Here is a 21,720-nt window from a genome sequence, read left to right as displayed (position 1 = left end):
TAACCTCTTGTGGGGGATTTCTAATGTTTGTAACATTTGAGTTACAAGTCGGGTACACTAGATTTGTAATGTAAGAAAGACTGCAGTTTTGGAAATTTCCCCCGCATGAAGGAAACCCCATGTTCCATGAACCGTTTTTTCGGGACTCTGGCCCTAACTGGGAAGCTGCTTTTTGAAAAAGAACATTTTACGGAATGAAAGAAAATTTCTCGGACAAAAGGATGCGATGAAACGACCCCTTTCTTTAGTTTTATTTACGTTATGACTAGACACTTACGTAGCTGCCACGTAATAACAATTTTCCGTCCATCCTCCACCCACCAGCGCCCACTATCAGATCGCAGAACCAATTATCGTTACTGAGACGCCGCAAAATATTTATATCGATATAAACTGAATTAATAACTCATATGTGATTAACCCAGGTTTTTGAATGGGCAGAAAATGAACCATCTAGAGAGAACTGGGTGGTTAGCCGGCTCATACAGATATCGAGTTGCAGAAACTGCTCCATAAATAGACAACTGTGAAGGTGGAGAACACGAACCTAAAGAGCATGGAACTAACTCAACGCTAATTTTATCCATTCTATTTCCGATCTAACGAACATTTTTACAAAGCTCTATACACTTTCTACACATTTATCATACAGGGTACGTATAGCAACTTATCGTATGCCACGTCTTATCCATTGAGTAGTACCGAGAAAATCTTCATCCCGGTCCCAAGTTTTCGCTCGTCATCAGAACTCGATTTAAACGTGTGGATTTGAAAGCAAAATGGATATATCTAAAGGATAACTAACATATAATTCTTAATATGAGACCATTCAAAAATGTTTTTTGATAAAACGGCTTCGAAATTAAATCACGAAAGTTTCTTTGCGACACTTTAACAAATACCCTAGTTTCCGTATATACTTGTAATAACGTTACCTAATATATTATAAGTGTATAGAATCATAAGATTAATTCATAATAGAATGAAATAGATAATAACTGATAATTGCTTAGAATTGTAGCAGATAATTTTCACAGAATATGCTATACATTGAAAGACTGGAGAAAAATACAGTAATAAGGATATTAAGTATATGACTTGATGAAAAACATTTCCTCCCAACAGAACAACACATCTAGTCTTCTTCGTAAACATTTCGAGAAAGAACGAACAATTTTTCAGATCCAATGATTGGAATTTGGAAAACTCCAAAAATCGACGTCGTGAAGTCAGTTCAAACGCGAATTCCATCAAAAACGCCTATCTACGCACATGCCTTAATATTTTTGACGGTCATCATGTCGGTTTTACAGATTTCTATACTGTTCGCATGTATTATATACGAAAAGGGATCTACCGTTGCACTACGTCTACCATCAAAAGGAACTTGGTTCCTTTCATCATCCGCAAGCGAAATTCCGAATTCCTGATCGCACGAAGAAAACCTTCGAAACTACGTCATCATTCCCTTGACACAGCAAATTATTTTTCTTCCATTGTGAAATGGGCCAATGTGCGTGCACCGAATATAAATTATACTACGAAATGGTAAAGAAAAGTGAAAATAGCGAATTTACTAGCGATCAACTTCAAACGATGGTTTTCAAAATGGTTAACAACATTTGCAGGAACAACAAGAGGATCGAGTACGTGATTTCGGCTCATTGTCAGAATCACAATCTGGTTCCATTTCTGGTACTGCAGATTTACAGTCTAAGTCACCTGGTTCAGTAAAATTTTGAACTATATGGTCGACGGTAGTTTCCGAGACTGTAGGATTGTGTTGGTCCTGAAGAACAGAGATGCACTTGATTATGTCAGGTTCGCTGAGATTATGTTGCCCAGAACCCATTTGGCTCGAGGAGCGTGTCTCGTTCCTGGCGGTCGTATCTTGAACAACGGAGGTTTCGTCTCCAGAATCTTTGTTCAACTGTATGTATAATGACGATCTGACACGCTCTGAAGCCGGGCGGTTGCTGGGGCTTGTTGTGTTAGTGCATGCTTTCATTTCAAGTAACAACGTGGATTTTGACCGGTCATGTGATATCGGGCCTGCTGGCCCCCGTGCGTTTAAGTCTGGTGCTATGCATGTTTCTACTTTCGTGCCGTTTGGTGTTACCTCATCCTGATGGCTAGTCGAGTTATTAAATTCCAGTTCGGACGTAGGTTCGAGGTCAATATTATCCAGTTTGTTAGTAGTATCCTGCACGGGAACATCGTCAGTTGGGTTCGATGCGGCCGACGGTGTCTCAACTACGTCCGATGTTGACGTGTCCGAAAGTGTTGCCACTAAAATGCGACGACACATAGAATTACACGGACATAACCGAGAGACAAATTCACTAAGAGGCATAGAGTAGAGAGATGTGGGTTGGGGGAAGTCAGAAGACACCACAGAGAGGTAACACATCTACTCGACACACTACCGTACACAGTAGTATTACCGTTTTGTCTGTCACTGCTACGTGTGGCACTTGGAACTTCTTTCAGCCAGTTTTCACCAGTATCCTGAAGGTACAAGTCACCAGAATGGGCCTACACATAATTTTCTTTTTTTTAGTTGGATTTTGAGCCACACGGCAAAACACAGCAATCACACTCGGCAGTTTAACTTCTGACACACGAAATACAGTTTTGCAGACGGAAAACACAACACAATCATTGTTTGTTTTTTGCACCAGTTATATATATCACTATCACATATTTTTGCTAGTTAATTTTAAACATATTGCGTCGCTAATATTCTAGTGTCTCCAGATCGTTTGAACGAATTTTCAGGAATCACCCTGCAGCAAAAGAAACGATATCGTTAGAAAATTCAGTAATTTTTGTAAGTAAAAAACGGAAGTTAATAAATACTTTAGACAATATCTTTAATCACGTTTGTTTCGGATATACGTTTACGAATGGAAACGTGTTAGAACGAAAGGAAATAAAGAGAAACAGCTACAGTAGAGACACCATTCCGGTGCAAGATGATTCTATCACACACACATGAAAATCTAACTACCAAAAATATGTGACGTTGTATATATTTCTGTGCAACAGGTTGATTGAATAATGAATAAAGATACATACATATTCAAAAAGAAGAGAAATTAGAAAAAGAAGACTATTGTAAAAATGGGTATATGAATAGCAGGGTATATCATCCAAAATGAATTTTCGAGAAAAAAATATCTAAATGTGAACGCATGCACAGAAATATTGGATTCATCGTCTGCTAAACCGTGGTTTCGATCATTAAAGAGTTTTTGATATGTAATATGATGTGTGTATATTACTTTTATTTGAAGTGTGTTAGGATCATCTGATAACACATTCATGAAAACTTCAGTATTTGTTGATATTTTTGTTATATAAAGCAAGCATGTCACTAAATAATAGTATTGCAGATTTACAGCCATGCGTGTGTCTGTGACAAATGAAATGGAAATTTAAACACAAGCTACGGTAACGTGGAAAATACTGATGACTGCATGGATAATACTGATATGCATGATATGTATATTGGAATGTATGAATGTTTACAAAGTTAATATATGGAACAAGCTTCCAAAAATAAACTAAAAAGAACATATTGGCATAGTTAGTTGTTAGATGGACGTGCAGTAAAAAGGAAGGAAACTAAGTGAGTACCAGTGTTAAATGGTTGAAAACCACTCAAAAATGCAGGACTAAAGTGGACTAGTGTTATTACTGTCAGCACTGTAGAATGTATCTCCATCTTCGGTGCTGTCCCTGTGTAAGAATCGGCTTCGTCTGGGTCGGCGAGAATCTGTTTGTTCCGGTGGACTCTCAGTTTCGACTGGGGCAACTTCAGTTGCTTTCGGGCGTTCTCTACGTCGGCGTCTACGAGGAGTTGGAGATGTGGTGTCATTCGTTTGAGTCGGGTTATCCTCTGATGACAATACATTCATGGAACCCATTGAGTTTCTGGATCGTGTGTTCACGGCTTTCTCCTCTGTTTCAATTTGTTCCGTTCCAACAGCTGTGCTGGTCATCATATCTTGAGCATATTCAGTTCCCACTGTACGTGATGGCGGCTTCACCGGTAGTACTGGGTCCGTCTGACAGCTTGCGTGACTGGTAGGTGCCGGTTCTCTGTAAAATACTTCCATTGCATCTGGATTTGAGATGGACGGTCGGGGTCTGGATAAGCGAGTGAAAAGAGGTCTTTCTAAATCTTGTACATGGCCGCAATCCAACATACCAGGTATAAATTTGATGGTCTTGTCCACAGCGACCGGTAACGCAGTTACCTTCAGATCAGAGAGAGTAGACAGCTTGTCTTGTACCTGCTTCTTTAGTAATAACAGTTCGATATCTTTTCCTTTCAATATAAGTTCAGTTAGAGCACATGTGCTTTTGAGGCCATCGAGATTGTTTTGCATTTCTTCTCGATGTTCGATTAAGTTCATTAGTTCGGGTCCGTAGATGTTGTGTACCTCTTCAATGAGCAACTTCTCGCGTTGACGAATTTGGATCACGAAATCTCCAGCCATATCTTTAATTTTACTTTCTGTTTCTTTGATAGTCGTTTCGCATTTTCCGAGGGCGATTAGCTGTTTTTCGAAATCGTCGATCTTATCTTGGCAATTTCTGAGTAGGTTTTCGATATTTTCTTTATATTTCTGAACAGCATCGTTAAAACTGGAGATATCATGTTCTTTGTGTTCGTTGAACGTACAAAGAACGCATATACAAGCTTCGCACGGTTCACAATAAAACCTTACAACTTCTTCTGGATGCTCTTTACAATCAATGTCCTTTTCAATCTCGACATCGAACACATTGTGGCTTTTCGTGACTTTAGTTGTCTTGTGTAAATCTACGCATTGCTTACAGAGAAGTTTGTTACAGTCAAGGCATTTCGACTGTGCTTCTCGGTGTCGTTTACCGCTCGTAAGCTTACATATCTCGCAAAATGGGAACTTCGACGGCCGTTGGCGACCGATCGTTTCCGTCAAATTCGAAACCAAGAAATTATCGGGTAATTTCTTCACGCCCCCTAGCGGTAGTTGGGTGCGTTTCCGGCACAGGGGACACGTGAATTCCCTATAATCGCTGTATTTTTTGTAGGTTGATTCTGACATAACGTGATTCTCGATACATTGCTCGCAGAACGTATGCAGGCAATTCAGACATTTCGGATTTTTGTACGACTCCAAACATATTTTACACGTTAGAAATTCGTCCGTGATTTCCTGAGCTAGTTTGGCCATTTTGATCAGGAGACGCGGTTTCACTGAAAAGTAAAACATATTTGACGTAAGCAAAACAGAAAGAAAAATCTTAAACCATCTACAATGAAGAAGATACGTATTGTCAATTTATAACTATGCAATCATTTAATGATCTAGACCTTATCAGTTCTATCGATCTATTCTCAAATACGATACCATAGTAAAGCAATTCATAAGAATCTTCGATATATTAAGAACAAAGAAAATTGACCAAGTTTACTATCAATAAACTTTGAAGATTATGAATAATGTTAAGCGCGTTCATTGTAAGAAACAGTAAGAAGCACAGCGGTGTATACAGGGATCATCATCAGTTGGAGCTTGTGTATCTATTCATACGTCGGAATGTTTAATTTAATACTCAGGTATAGCACGGTAGGTTTACTGTATACCACCAGTGGTATATAAACCTGTGATTCATGGTGCACCAGGTGGAAGCTACCGGTTACCACCAGTGTACCAGTTGTACTAGTTGCTATATAGATTGATGAGTTACGTGTTTTCTAATGGAGAAAATTGAAAGAAACATTCAGCGCGTATAGACTCGAGAATTTGGAATTTCGATTGTCAATCATTTTAGATGCAGGTGCTCAATCAGAATCTATTAGAAAATTTAAAGTGTAGAAGAAAAACAGAAACGTGTTGAAGTCGATGAATATTTTCAAATATATGAATAGAATCTGGGATCGACCAATGCAACAAAGATAAAATTATAAACACTTACATTAATTTCAAATCCTTGTTTCAAATGTGACCTCTGTATTGGTGTGTGTACTATCTGGAAATCGTGAATTATCCAAGTTTTCATCCGTTTTTCATTATTTCCAACTACTGAAACAAAGCCAGACGCGAAGGTATAATTGGAGACTTATTCATATTAACGACGCCAGTTCGATAAGATGAGAACACATTGTCAGACTATTATATCCCTGTTACTTTCGTGAAACGATGATAACAACTATGATAAATACTAATCAAGTCTTTTTGCAATCGCCGGTAACGAAACCCAAACGCCAAAACAACATCATTTTGATTAGGCCTACTTCTGGTCTATACTTATATACATGGTTGATAGATTATTAGTAATTTTCCTAGACGTTTACTGCCTCGGGCGGTTTACTCTATATCTATGATATGTTCAAAATGTTCATCGTTTTATGCATAGCGATTGTTGTTGTTTTAGTGCAGGTGAAATGAAATTAGACACATCATTTGGATGTATATATATATATTTCGTTCATTTAGAACAATGATTGATTCGTTCATATCTATCTTTATGTCTCAAGGTTGAATGCATCTTATTTCCAGTACGATACATTATTGAATTGGGCTGGAAAACCTTTCTTCTTTGCGTAGAACATCATATTTAAGGTTAAGGATCTAAAAAACGTTTTACAGTTGAACTCGGGATCATCAAAGCTAAGAATAACGTATCGAGTAGATTATACGCAGGTGGTTGTAGTTCGAGTTTGATCAATCATCTCTCCGTAATGTATTCTTGACGTAGAATCCTACGCATAAAATACTCATTCATATTCGTTGGAAATAGTTTATATGTTCTAGACAAAAATATAGTTAGAGCAATAAAGCATTGGTGAATTCGATTGATGGAATTTAGATTCTACAGACTTCCACGACGATGTTGATGGTTAAGAAAAAGAAAGTCTGATTGGTGTGCATAACGTTCTGTGATGTATGATTGAATATAGATACTTCGCAACTAGAACTGTGTATCAATAATTCATCATTTTATACGATCATATACAAGAATCCGTAAATGCTATACATTGTGCTGTTCAATATCCCTCAATCTTTGGAGATGCCTATGAAGAGGGCTCAAGAGCATGTAGCGACTGAAAATATTAGCTCTGAGTTGGTATACGTGTGTGATAACTAAGCCTCTAAGAAATGCACGTCTGATAACGAACGAATAAATATGCTATATTTACAAAAAGACGACGTAATCGGTCGGCTCTGAAGTTATAGCTTTTATACTTTGTTCCAATGAGTCATAAGCTTTGTCGAAATGACTAGCCAAAACTACGGCGCAGTTTTCTCTAAGCCTGGTATACCCCACCCAAATATTCAACCTCTACCACTGCATAAACACTACAGCCACGAACGCTTGATTTACATTGGCATCGTTTGTATAATTTCCTATATACTACATCAAAATAAAGCTTTCTTGTCGGTATGTTCGCTTAACGATGTGTCATGTTGTATTGCTAATTGTTGTATTTTAAATTTGGGTAGAAAAGCATTTCCTTAAATGACCCCAGTACCTTCAGAGTTTCTGCCAATTGTTTTCTCTCGTTTTTCTCTCTCCTGGGCAATAATTACCAAACAGAATCCCAAATTATATTTTGGTTTGTATTGAACGACCATAAGAAATATATACGCAATAAATACCTTTTATGTCAATTAGTGTTTTATCACACGTATCTTGTTTATTTTGGCAACCCACTGATCCCAAGAAGCAGCGATTTTCATTATGACTAAAATACTGATATTTATCTCAGTATTTTGAGTTAACAAGTAAAAACCCACAATTGATACTATCAAGCGTTTATTATCTGACAATTTCGTAGTTTATCTAAACTACATCATAAGAAAAACCAAAATGATTTATATTGTTTGTATCTTTTCTGGAATTACCAGAGTCAGTATACATCAAAAATATTCATTCATGAATACATCTTACCACAATTCAGTCCAATCGTTCTTTTTTAAGCAGTAAACTTAGACTGCATGATCGATTATAAATCTCCTAAAGATTTCTTCGATTCTTTATCATTAGATATATCGAAATGCTAAATCTATAGGACTTACCTTGATAAGTTTCTAGTGATGAGGGTGGGAGAAGCCGTGATGGAAGCGATCCTCGATGGAAGCACACAGAGGTAGCATGCGCGCATCGTGTCTACGTCTTCTTTAACGAGAAGGGGTCGTCTCACGAAAGAGTTCTTGTGAATACATCTAATTTCTACAAGTTGTTAAAACGAAATTTCCACCCTCGATCTTTAATTCTAAAATCGATATGAATTGGAAGTAATACTTCTCTCTATACTTCTTTGATCTAATCTTTATTCTTAGGAAGTCGCATCTTCATGAAGAAAGATTGAATTAACACATTTATACATCATCAGCTCGTCGTAAACGCCTTGCATTCAAAGATTTGCGAACTTCACGATTTGATGTCCAAAAAAACATTTGTTTAACCAAATCACGAACAAAGAATAGTGATGAAACAGCGGTGTTTGAAAAATTTCAAAATGATCGTCATTAAGTTGAAAATATTGTATTTATACATGAGTTTATTAAAACTTATACGGTCTATCATTCAAAATTTACATTAACCAGATAAATATATACAGAGAATGCATATAAATTGGATAGAAATGAGTTAAGTAGAGTTTTATTAAGTTGTATTTCTCTATCATTCAGGAATATCGGGCAAAATATCGAAACTGTAGCTATGAGTATTTTGTAATTTCGTCAGCTAAGCGAGTCTTCCGAATCAGAACTATGTACGCTCTTCAGAACTTCCGAGTACCTCATCTTCGATTCAGTGTGCTTTCGTAAACACCAACAAACCTTTCGAGGTCCTACACAAAATACTGCCGTTGTCAAAGTCAACGCGATCCCGACGATGATAGACATGATCATCAGTATTGTGGACGTGACATTCTGTTCGATTAGCGGAGGTTGGATAACCCAGTCGCTGAAACTGGGCTCTAACCGGGGTTGCTCGTAAACCCATCCTTTTGGAGTATCGTTGACTAGAATTCCTGCCACATTGGACCAGGTTCCGTTGTTCGGAGATGGGATGATTTTCAGTAGCTTGCATAGTAAGTTATAGACATCGGTATTAGGAAAATTTCCAACCTCAGTCCCATGCTTTATATCTGAAATATAAAGAATGTAACATTAGTGAAAAAACCTCTGAAATCCCTTATTAAATCAGTATGTAAGCATACTGTCTCGTCTCGCAAGAATGAACATGGGTTAGGAATTAGCATACCTGGCCCAAAGGCTAAGAATATGGCATACATGGATTTATCCGTCGGATCATATCCATGGGTACCATGCGGACGACCGACGTCTTCGTACTTCCGTATTCCAGGATTTTCCTACGATGTATAATGAAACGAATCATCTTTCATAGAATTTCGTTACACACACCATTACGATGAAGAAATTAACCAGGCACAGTTCTGTTTCATTACATCAACTTACACCAAATCCTTTAACTATAGTCCAACCAGGCTCTGTTACCAGTAAGAGCGGGGGTATTCGATCGTTATTCTGGAAATGCCATATTTCAGGAATTTCATTCTTATGGAATATATGCATATGCTTGTGTTTTCCTTTAAATCCGTTGTAAATCTGAAAAACAAACATTCGTGCGTACAACATGTCAGTGACCTTTGTCCAAATCCACAATATAAAAAAATATCTAATTCTAAGCCACGAATCTGATACCTGTTCCGTCACGCCAGGTTTCGGCCAAATTAAGACACCGTAACTATGATCGATAAATCGTTCCATCAGACTTTCAATATCCGGTACAAAATCAGTCATTTTTATGTCCTTGCTGTTATCTCCACCGATGTCCGCCATTCCATGGTCGGATACTATTATAACGTTGGTCGATTTATTGAGACCAGTTTCGTCAAGGCTTCTCAGCAGATATTGAATCTCTTTATCGACAGTTCGCATCGAATCATTCAATTCCTTCGATAAAGGCCCGAATTTGTGGCCTTGCGTATCTGGCAGCTCGACGTATATAGCTAAAGTAAAAAATATTGATGGAAAGATATTGATTGATAGATAGATGTTTTACAGATACAATGGAAAGTACTTTCAGTAAATATGATACGCTTTTTGCCAGAAAGATAAAGCAAGTTCGTCAAGTTAGTATGTTTCTATACTTCTTTAACAAATACCGCTATTTCAAAAATACTTGCCGGTAAAATCGACTCTATCGGTATGAAGCTGGTACACAGCGTGATCGATAGATCGGTGGAATTCAGAAATATCAGGTTCGGATTGTAGTCTTCTGCAGTATTGAGGTCTGAAACCTCTGATTTCCACTTGACATCCGCCCCAATAATACATGGCACATACACGACTCTGAAATAATGTAATCATATAATTACTATCACCACATGAATTCATATACAATACACTATCTCCACCAAAACAGGAAATCATTCAGAATGGTGGGTGATGGTACTAAACGATCCAATTGGTCGAAGAAGTCTACTTTTGGTTCTTGCCTGTTTAGTAGCCGTCACCCAGAATGGCTCGCCCCCATTCCACCAATATGGATTTAGTTGTTCGTCATCTTTCGCGCCGCGAAATGTCGTCCCATGTTTGGGGTCATATATTGAATTACCGACCATTCCATGGGATTCAACGTGTAGACCTAAAGATAAAATCATTAAAAATCACCATACGAATATCTCTATTCCATTGCCAAAGGTTACGACATGCTTTTAACATATGTTTTAGCGCAATCCTTTAAACAGCATGAAGCGCTAATTCAATTTGGAAAGATTATGATTAGAATATGATGTGAAAGAAAACTATGTTCGCTATCAGAAAAAAGCTATCATATAATAAGCTATTCGGTAACGGCTGTTGTATTGTCTTGTATGGACTATCTCGCTCTAGCGCCACGTGTGTCAGGAGACTGAAATATACATACGTATTTGTATATACAAATCCATCAATGATTGCACATAGAAAGAGGTTATTTCTGGAACATAATTTAAACCATTCATGAAACATTTACCTGTCATTATTGAGTAATAATTCGGATATGACGATGAAGGAAATTGAGGAGACATGTAGTTCGCTTTGACGCCACGAGATCGAATTTCAGCAAATCCATAGAGATCACTGATTTGTAAATAGTCCCAACGAACACCATCCAGAAGGATCAGCATCAGTTTGTTGTATTGCGTCGTCTGATTTACCAATGCTAACAATACATATGTCATTAGGTACAGTTTCCTTTGATAGAATGGCATTTTGTGCATTATCCTCATTCGCTCCTGAGATATATTTCGGCGCTATGCGCCCTTGTGACCATTTACTGCATTTGTTGTAGTATTAATTGGTTTGGCCTATAATTTGTATATCCACTCTAAATCCTTTCTACGCATGTATAGCGATATTATTCAGTCACTGTTATTATATGTTCTAAGCGATGTAGTGTTTTTTGTAGTCACAAACGATTTTGTATTGCGTTGCCTCATCAGTACTACGTAGCTTTAGAAGCACTACCGCTGTATTTCCAAGGCACACATGCGATGTTGTGCATTGATTTTTGAGCGAATGGATAGAGTTTAGACGCAGAAGTTTCTGACGTATTCTACTGATTGTCTAGTTGTGAGACCCATGCTTTATCTAACGCCATATGTCACAAGAACACGTCAACGCGACAGCATTTGCCTTCCTGCAACATAATGGGGTTAATGATATCATTTTTGCATCAAAAGTCTCAAAAGCGTATTGATAGATTATTTTATGGGTTTACTGCGTGAATTTTATGTTCTAATCTTTAACGCTTTTTTTTAATGGGACGTGATATTTTTCAATAGTCGCTCATGACGTTCGTTCCATTAAACAAACAGGTTATGCGTTTATAACTGCACTAGCGTATTTATTCAATTGTTGACGTCTATTCAGAACAAAAATGTAATCCACCTGATTTCAAACCACCTTGCATTAGCTGTGATCGTTATTAGCAACCGACGAGGCTTCCAAAGGGCAAGAAATCTGCATATTTAGGGTCATTGGTGCATAAACTTATTTTATCAATAAGGGCTTACGTATTTTACTTCGATAACCGGAGGCAAGACATCAAATTTCGAACGAAATTAAATTAATCATGTTGTGAACGGCTATATCTTACAAACAAGACATCTATTTTCTAAGTCATTTATGGTAACGGCAAGTTTCTTTAAGCCCGTTTAATGCCTCTGCGCGCATTGAGGCGTCCTGAGGATTTCTTGCAGTGCTCACTATATGACAAGGACTAACACTATTGCCACGCGATTTGACAATAAACAAATTAATATCACGATGACAATATACAACTGATTAGACTATGTCAAGCACGTACTAAAGACATTTAACTTTTGACTTTCATTTTTCTCGATGTTTGTTACGTGATTTGCAGACGTTCTGCGTTACTTATTCAAGAATCTAATTGAGCAAGATGTCGAATAGAAAAAAGGTCGGTATAGTGACACAGTGGATCTTTGCTGAGAACCGAATCAAATAGTGATCATCATTTTCATATTCCATTGCAGTCGGGTGGCCGCGGAAAACATAAAGAAAAAAAGGTAAGCGTGGAAGAGTTTTTTTTTAGTCACCAGTAATAAAATCTAATTGCTAGGTCCTGAGTAATGGAGCTCTGCTTCATTGCAAAATTGCATCACGCGGTTCCAGGAGCAGGCCTTACAGGAGCACAAAGAAATAAAACAGGGTAATAGTGAAAAAGGGAAGTTAAGTATGCATGCAGCCAAAACAAGGTTCAGCGGGAAACTTTTGAAGTTTCAGTGCATTTTCATACAATTTCTTGGCACTTGAGGGGCATATAAGAGAATAAAGTTGAATCATGTGCTGTAGACTGCCGTGCGGTCTTAATACTTTCGGGTGGAAAAAGTGCCCTGAAAACTATTGTCATTGTTCTCAAAAGGGCACGGGAAAATTGCGACGGAAGCACGTGCTTCTTGTGCTCCCATATTAATCTGCCCCTGGCAATTATTTTCGTTCATTTAAAATGAAAAATTTATCATTGGTATATAAAACGGTAGTTTAACTTTTGAAGTATAATTTCACATTTGACAGATTGCAGAAGTTAATCGAAAAGATGCTATCATATTGTATGGAATAAGCTTTATACTGAATATCATCAAATTTGTGTATCGTATAATTTATGTCTTATGTTGTCTAGACAAAAATGTAAACGCTGTTTCACTGATGTGGACCAGGATTCGAACCCAGGGCGCTATTTTTCGCGCGCTTTTTTATTGCGTAACATTAGCCCAATCAATTTGGATTCGAATCCCGTATTTTGACAATTTTTTACGTAAGAATATCATTTGTTATCAAATTTTCTCCCGAACTTGACGATTTCTCATTATTCAATGCATTTATCGCTAATGAAATCCTTATTCAAAAGCAATCAACGATAAGTTCCAATTCGCGAATGCCTATGCGGGGCTATGGTGGTTGCTATGAAGATGTTTGAAAATGGCGACCACCACTAAATCAAAGCTGGCACGAAAACCATCGTTTACTGACAAAAGAAAGGATTCTGCTAAGGGAAAGAGAGAAAAGGGTGGTTCTATACCGAAAGGCGAGGTTAAAGAAATATGCTTTTCGATCAACAATTCTTCGTGAATCTTAAACGATGAGAAAATGAGGATGATAAACGTGAAATACATAAATACAAATATAATTTTATTGCACACTCTGATTCCCAACTTCAAAGGCTAGTTGGGAATAATTGAAAGTGAACCAATAGTGTCGAAATGGGTCATGCAAACCAGTCAAAAGTCAAACGCCAGTTAGCTAGATTCTCATCTTTCAAAACTACATATTTTTTTAATGGAGAGAGATGATAGGCTGGAATTATGATATAAATAGGCCTTACTTACTTAAATTTCAAAGGTGGGTCTATTGTATTTTTAGGAGGAAGAACCAAAGGGATTGGCATACAAGATCATAAATGAAGCTCAAACGAAAGAATTATTGGAGTTAAGTGTAGATGAGGTTCAAGTGTAAGTAAAGCAGCGACCTAGTGAAATGATAATGTTGTCAGTGGCAGATCCACTGGCTACACAAAGCCCTTGCAAATTTCTTCTGGACAGACATTTTTGTGTGAACAAAGAAACAAAATACCTGAAAACTTGAAATACCTCATTGATAAGCAATTCATTTGTTTGAATTCAGGAGATTGCAGGAGATATTGAATTTGGCATCAGTCAGTGTAGATCTGAAAGATGGGGCTGTACTGGATTACCACACAAGTAATTTTTGGTGGGCCAAAGAAAAAGAATTCACCTGTCCACAAGTATCTGCATTTGTTACACTTTCAAGTACGCTGCTTGATAACATTAAAGGTACATACATGTTCGCCTTCATCAATGTTTTCCACAATTCCGCATATTATTGTAGCTTTTAAAAGTGTTTATCCTGTGTGTAATTAATTCTATTTAGATAAAAACATGTCTTTGGTTGAAAATTTAATCGAACTGAAAAAATGTTTACGAGGTGTTGGACAAGAAAATCCAGAACAAACTGGTGGTTTGGATTGTTTCAACATGGATCAAGGAAAGGCCATTTCAGATTACTTTCAACTTGTGTGAGTACCTGTAGGCCTATAAGGAATCATTGGTATTTATTTCATTGACGACAATCATTTGTGAAATTATACCTTAATTCATCTTATATTTCAGCTTATTTCAACATTACAAGCTGTTTGAGTTTATATTCACCCACAGCCAAGCTGAAGAAATCATTGGACTAGATGTAAATAAACAATAACTATTTGATTTTGCTGTAGATAAGTTTATTTGGCTTTCTGTGGTATCTGCATAAGTTATTTCAATTGTAGTTAGATATCGAAGTTGCCCAGCCGGCTGATCTGCCCTGGCCAGCACCCCTCGATGAAGCTGTTCCAGAAGAAATGTATCAGGAATATATAGCAACCCCACCACCCACACCTACTCCAGAGGTAATGCACAATATTACAGTGTACATAGACTCCACTTCTGAACTGCTTATCAAAATGATAACTGTGCATTTGACAGGTTACGGATGAACTTTCTTTGGATATGGAGTCGCATGAATTGACTGACAAAGAAAAGGAGATATTTTCTAGTTTGACCCCGGATCAGGTTAAGGAAATACTTGAGAGTGTATGCAAAGAGCTCTTATCTGGCTTGGAGGTATGCTAGCTTAGATTCTATCATTCAATCAATGTAACGTCACAGTTACTGTGTGTAAGACAATTTATCTCTGAATTTGTTTTTTACAGGCGGAAGTAGTTCAGAAATTGAAAGAAAAGGAAAATTCATTCATCAATCAAATCAATAAGATACACAAAATTGCTGAAACCTGAATTGTCATGCATTTCAGACATTTATGTATGCATAAAATGTGAAAGAACACCGAAAAATTGTTGAATACTGGAATATAACTGTTATAATATATTAAAATGTTTTATATGTTCAGTTTAATAACAATGATGTAATAAGAATCATTTAATAGATATTTATATTAACTCGTACAAGTGTAATTGAATTCCGTCCATTATTTCATTTCTAATGAAGTAACTGTATGAAAATTCAAGATTAAATAATTAATTTGTAAAACTATGTAGTTTTGAATTAGTTTGATGCAACCTTTTTCTGATAAAAATGGATAGTCGTTCACTGACTGAGAATTAACCCAAAATCGGATAGCAAGGAATCGCCATGAAATCACTCAAAACAAGGAATTTTGTTTTTAACACATCTTAATCTTTAATAGCTAAGGGACACTTTAACGAATTTTACACAAGTACATCTTTTCTGGGCAAAATCTCTACAATGATTTGATCAAGTTTACTAAAGCAATGCATTTCAGAATGTCAATGACTACAGGCTTAGCAATTTTTCCATAGCGATTGTGTCGGATGAATTTCATGATTGTTTATTTGCAAGTTTTATCACTTCTCCAATCATTTTACCAATACCATCAAATATTTTATGAATTGGAGCATCGTGCATGAAGGCTCCAGTGGTGACAATTTTTCGATCAGGATCCACATGTACTTCGTTAGAATGTTAAGAAATTTACCCTGTTTTTTTTGTGGGAACATGTATAAAAGGTCTCAATCATTTCAGTCTATTCGAAAAAGATTTTTACATCGTGTTAGATACACTGAAACACTCGCAATTCTAGACAGCCATTATCAAACATATTTAAGTCATTTGGAAAAGGATATATCTACTTCAGTGTTGACATGCGTGGATCCCATATCAGTGATAGCTTGGGCAGTATTGGCATCAGTGCCAATAGTCACTGAGCAGCCTTTCAACGCCTTAGCAGCCAGAACTGGAGAAATACAGCACAATCTGAAAATATGGATAATTCATGAATAAATTAATTACATTTTACCATTTCCAACAGTTGGAACATATTAACATAGCGTTTTGTTGTTAGGGGAAAAATGGTTTCATATCATCAATCTGTGTATCTTTGCTTCGGGGATATATGTAAATTGAATAGTATTGTATTATCTCACTATTTTGCTCAAAAAGTTTTCACAAGTAAATCTCTATAGAATCGGTATTACTTACCCAATCGGCAACTGACTGGCATGAAATTCTCGAAGAATTCGATCTACTTCCTTGTTGACAGAACACTTGGCTCCATCCACAGCGAATGTACTCCTGATAACATAGAAATTTATACATTTACCACTTGAAGCTTTCTGCTATTAATCATAATATAATACCAAACAGATAGGCCAAACAAAGTTCTTATTTCGGTGGTCATGACTTACAAGTTCTTGGCAGCACCAAATCCTCCAGGAAATACAACGGCGTTAAAATCGGCTGTATTCAATTTTTCAATAGGAGATACCTCCCCTCGAGCAATCCTAGCAGATTCAACAAGTACATTCCTCTTTTCATTAGTCGATTCGCTACCTTTCGAATGGTCGATAACATGCATTTGGTTAATATCAGGTGCGAACATAGAAACCTTCGCATTTTCTCTGCTTAAATGTACCAAGCAACTGGAAACAAAAATGAATAGACGAGGAAAAGGCCTGTGTGAATGCACTTTATAACAGTACATGAACCCCTGCCGCCGGTTTCAGTCCAAAAATATCTAAATACAAAATTATTGTTTAAATTCTTACGCGGACGCTTCATGCACTTCGGAACCATCGTATACACCGCAACCAGATAACACCTGAATTTAGAAGAATGAAAAGATCTTTCATCAGGCCATGTGGACTCGAATTCAGGATGGGAAGTAAGAAGTAAAGCAAGAAGTGTCCATACCCAGAGAGTAAATGACAAAAAATGCCAGGCGGACAGTAAATACTGATAAATTTAGTTTTTTAGTAACTTTTCTGGAGTTATCAGAGAGAGATTAATAACAATATTACTCACCACAGCAATATGGTAATTGGACTGCATTTGGAAACCCCTGTAAACTACAGACGCGCGAACGTGCTGCTTTATCGATCTGCAAAATAGACTAAGCATAATTCTTCAATTTCTGGCACCCACCGGTGAAATATAATTTTATTGAATTTGCTCATTCAGTACTGAAAACTACTATTCTGAGCCTTTCAAAAAAATCCTTATAGTTAGCGAATTATGACAAATGAATTTGGGTATTGTATGGAAGGAATTATATGTTAGCTGTTTTTATGAAGAATTATGGAATATTCGCGTTGATTTTTGGGCATTTGTGTTTACTTGTCTTAAATGTATTGAATTGATTCAGTTTTGCTGACTTGAAACGAGTGTTAAGCCTAAATTGCGCCTGCGCAAGCGTTTTACCGCCATCAACTTCCGGTTAACGTTCATTGTGGACAAAATCGTATTTTCACGTTACTTAAAAGCTTATTTTAGTCTTCAAAATGGTCGATAAAGAGTCGAAAACTCTGTGAGTTATTGTGCCTCAGAAACACCTGAGCAGGAACCGTTGTTAGGCCTGATCAGTACAGTTTGCTAGGCCTAAGCCAGTCCACATAATCAAAACAGTTTCTCTCGACTCCACTGCATCATCAAATCATCCGATCCATCCACCATTTGTTTGTTGTTTGTTTAGGTTTAGGCAGGGGGGACAAAAGGTGTTTTGTGAACTGTTAATTTGAATGTCATGTCATAGATTTCGTAAGATTATGAAAAAATTTCCTGTGAAAACATGAATTTTGAGAGGTACTTGTGAACGTCTATTTATCTGATAAAAAATCAGTGTGATTTTGTGATTTCTTCTTCCGTGAAATGTATATTTCCTGGCGCGAGCAACAAATCAATTGGGACAGGGATTAAAACTTAATTTGGTCCTAAAAGCTTTCACAATGGCAATGTCAGTGAGGCTATGACTACGTTAGACGTTCATTTGCCTGATTGATGTAACGGTTTAAAGTGCCATCATGGGAAGGGTTGTTATCACTTTCATGAGAACTAACGATTTTCATGAATTCAACCCGTGAATTAATCAAAATATAGGGTCTCTTCAACTCAAGTTGAATCCAAGGAAGGAAACTCCATCTTTTAAATTAATCAAATTTAACAATACGTTTACCATGGCCACAATCTACTCTTAAAGGGTTTTGCCTCAAAACGGAATATTTGGCAGTTTATTATGTTTTTAAACCCTTGCTTCAGTGAAGTAATGCCAGCGCTGCAACATCATACAAACATTCACAATAAGCAAACCTGAACAGGGCCGGGTTGGGCCTGATCTGCCATCTGGCATGGTCACTCTTTATTCCTGCTCTTGATTAAACGAAATCAGAGCAGAGTTTCAGCAATAGGTGGGAAGAATTTGTTCAAACCCCCTTTTGGGAACAGACCTGGACTATATGAAAACTTTAACTATTTCCCCGGAATAATCCATTGGGGTGTAATGGACCTAATACTTAATTTCTTTCAAATGGTCTCTTTGATACGCTAAACAGGAGTAATGAATTTTGCCGAGACTTAAGTTTTCCATATGGACTATTTGCTACATACTTGGCCTGCTCAGGTTATTATCACACTCTCAATTTTCAACAGAGTTTTGTTCTGGGTTAGTTTTTCGGTGGTTCATCCTCCTTTTTCAACTAGTGTCAATGTTATTTCTGAGGTTAGATAATATACTCTCTAGTTTGTGTATATATTATCTGATATATCATCCAGTCTTGTAGACTTTTTATATCTCGTGTTGTAGGTACGTTGGAAACCTTTCAAAAGAAGTATCCGAGGAATTGCTAATGAGTATATTCGGACGAATGGGCCTGCAAAGCATAAGCTGCAAAATAAAGCGCGACACTATGAACGATGATGGCGAGGTGGGTCTCAACTATTTACATTTTGAATTTCCTTTTTCAGTGCGATCATCACGATTATCTAGTTTTTGTTTGAATTCAGGTAATTCCAGTTTTAATGACAACATTCGTTTATTTAGTCGGTAGAGCTTTGATATGTAGGTATGACGAAATAGATAGCGCGTAAGTCAGTGTAGGATTTCAATCGATGTATTCCCAAATGTTTTGTTACTTGGGAAAACTGGAAAGTTTTACTGCTGTGGATACCGTACTCAAGATTGACCGGTAACACTTCGTATGGATTTGGGGATAATGGCCTCAGGCCTGGAGAAAACAGTTTGGTATTAGAATAAGGTGCGATGTGATGGTGTTACGAAAAAGTTAACAGTGTATCGATGGCGACCTGATCAACGGAACTGCCGGTATTAAAAAAAACAGTCACTCAATTTCAGGTTTTTCAATACAGTTGATTTTTTCCAGCTATCTCGATCAACATTGGAAGGCGTTCACTCAAGAAATCATTGATGCTATTGATTACGACTGAATCAGTTTCTTTTTAAATTCTTTCAGCTGTATTCAGTCAGATATGCCAGTGACACATGCATCTGTGGGGAGAGGTATTTCTTCCTTTTGCAATTATCTTTTTATGTTAAACCACAATGTTCGATAAAGATATGTAGCATCATCAATATCATTAAAAAGATACAACATATTACTACTACAAGCCTTACATTATCAAGTATATCCAATTTAAATTTGTTATCATGGCTTTCAGGAATACTTTCGGAGGTATAGTGGACATTTCTTTTAACATTCAATCTATAGTTCGCTGTTCTTATGAATGATATTACACAAGTATAGTATGATTATTCTGTTTCTCTCGATAATGCTTTTTAGAAAGTTTCGTTAAAAAGTTCTAATTTTTGAGACTGAAATTATTCAAAGAATAAGATGGATGCTTAGAAAATCTCTCGAAGTGATCATAAGATTTTTCTTATTTTCGGGATTTTTTTCTTATTTGAAATGGTAATAATTTCACATCTTTCGTTTGCCTTGATTTGGTATTTCTTTCTTTTAAAATCTTATTGTTTCCTAGAGATTTCCAACTGCATCCCATCCATGGTTTTCATTGATTTGGAAATAATTCAGGCAAAACTTAGTAGTGTGTTTTTTGTTGTTAATTATACGTATTATTATATAATACAACACCGACGAGGTCTCAAGTGCCTCAAAGGTAGAGTATGATTTTATTTTTAAATTATAACTTCAAATACCTTCAGCGTGATATGACAATTTCATAAAACAGTGACTAGTTTTCGTATGAGTTTTAAGTTCTAACTGACTCTGGCCTTGCTGCTGTATAAGATTCTCTTACCGTATCGGGTCTAATGTATATAACATCTAGGCACTTGGTAAGAGACTCAACTCCGGGGTCGGTCTCTGGCATTACAAAAGCTCGACTAAGCTCTGGTAAGTCCATTTTTGTGAATTTTACTAAGTTCAAATCTCGGTGGATGGACTGGTATGTGTCTACTGGCTCTTCATGGCATCAAGTTCGGACATACTTTCATTTATTGGTCGACACACTGCTCAACAGGCGGCAGTGAATCGAGGCGTGTGTATGTAATCTTTTTTTCTTATATCAATCACTATTAAAAGTTCGTTAAAATAGTTTTTCAGTATGTATGATTTTTGAAAGCGAATAGTCGTTTCTGTTTGGATGTCCAGTTAAGTGTGTGTACATATCATCATAAACTTGCATGAAATCACTGATCTTTTCCCCGCTATGCCCGTTAAATATTGAAATCCAACTTCAAATGCTTAATTTGCACTGATCTACCCTATAGGTGTTACCAATATGTGCTAAAATGCCATCCGCAGTTATATTTAGAAAGACAAAAAAAACAACGTCGCATTCAAAGAATTTAGGCTGATAGTTTAAGACGATATTGCAAACTTTGTCAGAACTCAATAAGTCACTCGAATAATTTTAAGCACGTCATAAAGCAGCTATACATTAACTTCAATCCGAAAATGAAATATTTTCTCCGCCGAAATATGATTCATTTGAAGCTTATAATATACGTACTTGTAGATTTACAGCTGCACCCTGGGCTTAGGGACAGAGATCAACACGTAAAACTGCATCACGGAAAAAAGCCCGCGTGGTGGTAAGCGTTTTAACATTATTCTTTAATATCTCCAGTGTTTTCATTGAAAGGGTATCAAAAATCAATCGAAGCGTGTATCTATTTGTTGTTTTTGTCATTGAATACATAGTTATATGCTGGTAAACAAAACGATTGCAAGAGAATCGTATAGTTTTGCTCTAAGTTGTTGCTAATTTCAGACGAAAGAAAGTCTGTTTGATTAGATTTCATTTTGATCAATATCATTGCTGCCGTATATCATCGAATT

At 36.8% G+C, this 21,720-nt stretch overlaps 5 protein-coding genes across 15 annotated transcripts in view; 2 read left to right on the top strand and 3 right to left on the bottom strand.

Moving 5' to 3' along the window:
* Window positions 1–574: 574 nt before the first annotated feature.
* On the bottom strand, window positions 575–8,178 carry LOC141898769 (E3 ubiquitin-protein ligase TRIM45-like). Of its 8 annotated transcripts, none has more exons than XM_074784856.1 (5): window positions 8,076–8,147; window positions 5,971–6,077; window positions 3,701–5,248; window positions 2,120–2,289; window positions 575–1,789 (listed from the first exon to the last, which is right to left on the bottom strand). In XM_074784856.1, exons 3-5 carry the CDS (start codon window positions 5,223–5,225, stop codon window positions 1,613–1,615), a joined length of 1,872 nt encoding a protein of 623 aa, XP_074640957.1. In that variant the 5' UTR covers window positions 5,226–5,248; window positions 5,971–6,077; window positions 8,076–8,147; the 3' UTR covers window positions 575–1,612. The 8 variants fall into 8 exon arrangements, 6 of the variants coding, with proteins under 6 accessions (XP_074640957.1, XP_074640954.1, XP_074640953.1 ...); XR_012618593.1 differs by lacking the exon at window positions 2,120–2,289 and adding an exon at window positions 2,445–2,508 and having other exon boundaries at window positions 1,685–1,789; XR_012618594.1 differs by lacking the exon at window positions 575–1,789 and adding an exon at window positions 2,445–2,508 and having other exon boundaries at window positions 2,259–2,289.
* Window positions 8,179–8,582: 404 nt separating this feature from the next.
* LOC141899533 (glycerophosphocholine cholinephosphodiesterase ENPP6-like) lies at window positions 8,583–11,615 on the bottom strand. 2 transcript variants are annotated; one of them, XM_074785901.1, is made up of 7 exons: window positions 11,044–11,615; window positions 10,526–10,941; window positions 10,214–10,379; window positions 9,729–10,036; window positions 9,483–9,632; window positions 9,268–9,376; window positions 8,583–9,151 (listed from the first exon to the last, which is right to left on the bottom strand). In XM_074785901.1, the coding sequence occupies exons 2-7, from the start codon at window positions 10,688–10,690 to the stop codon at window positions 8,742–8,744; spliced, it is 1,308 nt and encodes a 435-aa protein (XP_074642002.1). In that variant the 5' UTR covers window positions 10,691–10,941; window positions 11,044–11,615; the 3' UTR covers window positions 8,583–8,741. The 2 variants fall into 2 exon arrangements, with proteins under 2 accessions (XP_074642002.1, XP_074642001.1); XM_074785900.1 differs by having other exon boundaries at window positions 10,526–10,674.
* A 351-nt stretch (window positions 11,616–11,966) lies between these two features.
* LOC141900030 (ciliary-associated calcium-binding coiled-coil protein 1-like) lies at window positions 11,967–15,571 on the top strand. 2 transcript variants are annotated; one of them, XM_074786724.1, is made up of 9 exons: window positions 11,967–12,492; window positions 12,569–12,601; window positions 13,956–14,044; window positions 14,217–14,386; window positions 14,484–14,628; window positions 14,723–14,795; window positions 14,881–15,000; window positions 15,077–15,214; window positions 15,304–15,571. In XM_074786724.1, the coding sequence occupies exons 1-9, from the start codon at window positions 12,475–12,477 to the stop codon at window positions 15,385–15,387; spliced, it is 870 nt and encodes a 289-aa protein (XP_074642825.1). In that variant the 5' UTR covers window positions 11,967–12,474; the 3' UTR covers window positions 15,388–15,571. The 2 variants fall into 2 exon arrangements, with proteins under 2 accessions (XP_074642825.1, XP_074642824.1); XM_074786723.1 differs by lacking the exons at window positions 11,967–12,492; window positions 12,569–12,601 and adding an exon at window positions 13,489–13,625.
* A 212-nt stretch (window positions 15,572–15,783) lies between these two features.
* On the bottom strand, window positions 15,784–17,764 carry LOC141899690 (glutamine amidotransferase-like class 1 domain-containing protein 3, mitochondrial). 2 transcript variants are annotated; one of them, XM_074786125.1, is made up of 7 exons: window positions 17,744–17,764; window positions 17,432–17,507; window positions 17,176–17,228; window positions 16,816–17,049; window positions 16,610–16,702; window positions 16,255–16,384; window positions 15,784–16,084 (listed from the first exon to the last, which is right to left on the bottom strand). In XM_074786125.1, exons 2-7 carry the CDS (start codon window positions 17,456–17,458, stop codon window positions 15,950–15,952), a joined length of 672 nt encoding a protein of 223 aa, XP_074642226.1. In that variant the 5' UTR covers window positions 17,459–17,507; window positions 17,744–17,764; the 3' UTR covers window positions 15,784–15,949. The 2 variants fall into 2 exon arrangements, with proteins under 2 accessions (XP_074642226.1, XP_074642225.1); XM_074786124.1 differs by lacking the exon at window positions 17,744–17,764 and having other exon boundaries at window positions 17,432–17,574.
* Window positions 17,765–17,847: 83 nt separating this feature from the next.
* The window catches only part of LOC141899339 (nucleolysin TIAR-like), a 105,275-nt gene continuing 101,402 nt past the window's right edge, over window positions 17,848–21,720 (top strand). The window contains exons 1-2 of the mRNA XM_074785589.1: window positions 17,848–17,933; window positions 19,206–19,326. Of these exons, the coding sequence (XP_074641690.1) occupies window positions 17,908–17,933; window positions 19,206–19,326 (147 nt within the window). The 5' untranslated portion in view covers window positions 17,848–17,907. The remainder of the gene's footprint in view (window positions 17,934–19,205; window positions 19,327–21,720) is intronic.

The sequence above is a fragment of the Tubulanus polymorphus genome, chromosome 2 (assembly GCF_964204645.1).
Source record: "Tubulanus polymorphus chromosome 2, tnTubPoly1.2, whole genome shotgun sequence".
Classification (NCBI taxonomy): Eukaryota; Metazoa; Nemertea; class Palaeonemertea; order Tubulaniformes; family Tubulanidae; genus Tubulanus; species Tubulanus polymorphus.
Note: the sequence above shows the minus strand (reverse complement) of the source record. Positions and strands in the feature narration are given on the sequence as shown.

Coding starts and splice junctions, on each gene's coding strand:
- LOC141898769 (XM_074784853.1), bottom strand. CDS start 5,225: ATGGCCAAACTAGCTCAGGAAATCACGGACGAATTTCTAACGTGTAAA. Junction 2,290..3,700: donor TACATTCTACAGTGCTGACA/GTAATAACACTA, acceptor GTCGCATTTTAG/TGGCAACACTTTCGGACACG.
- LOC141899533 (XM_074785900.1), bottom strand. CDS start 11,299: ATGAGGATAATGCACAAAATGCCATTCTATCAAAGGAAACTGTACCTA. Junction 9,633..9,728: donor AACCTGGCGTGACGGAACAG/GTATCAGATTCG, acceptor TTTGTTTTTCAG/ATTTACAACGGATTTAAAGG. Junction 9,377..9,482: donor CTATAGTTAAAGGATTTGGT/GTAAGTTGATGT, acceptor TATACATCGTAG/GAAAATCCTGGAATACGGAA.
- LOC141900030 (XM_074786723.1), top strand. CDS start 13,515: ATGGCGACCACCACTAAATCAAAGCTGGCACGAAAACCATCGTTTACT. Junction 13,626..13,955: donor GTTCTATACCGAAAGGCGAG/GTTAAAGAAATA, acceptor TTGTATTTTTAG/GAGGAAGAACCAAAGGGATT. Junction 15,001..15,076: donor CACCCACACCTACTCCAGAG/GTAATGCACAAT, acceptor TGCATTTGACAG/GTTACGGATGAACTTTCTTT.
- LOC141899690 (XM_074786124.1), bottom strand. CDS start 17,527: ATGCTTAGTCTATTTTGCAGATCGATAAAGCAGCACGTTCGCGCGTCT. Junction 17,050..17,175: donor GAAGTGCATGAAGCGTCCGC/GTAAGAATTTAA, acceptor TTTTGTTTCCAG/TTGCTTGGTACATTTAAGCA. Junction 16,703..16,815: donor TTTGGTGCTGCCAAGAACTT/GTAAGTCATGAC, acceptor CTATGTTATCAG/GAGTACATTCGCTGTGGATG.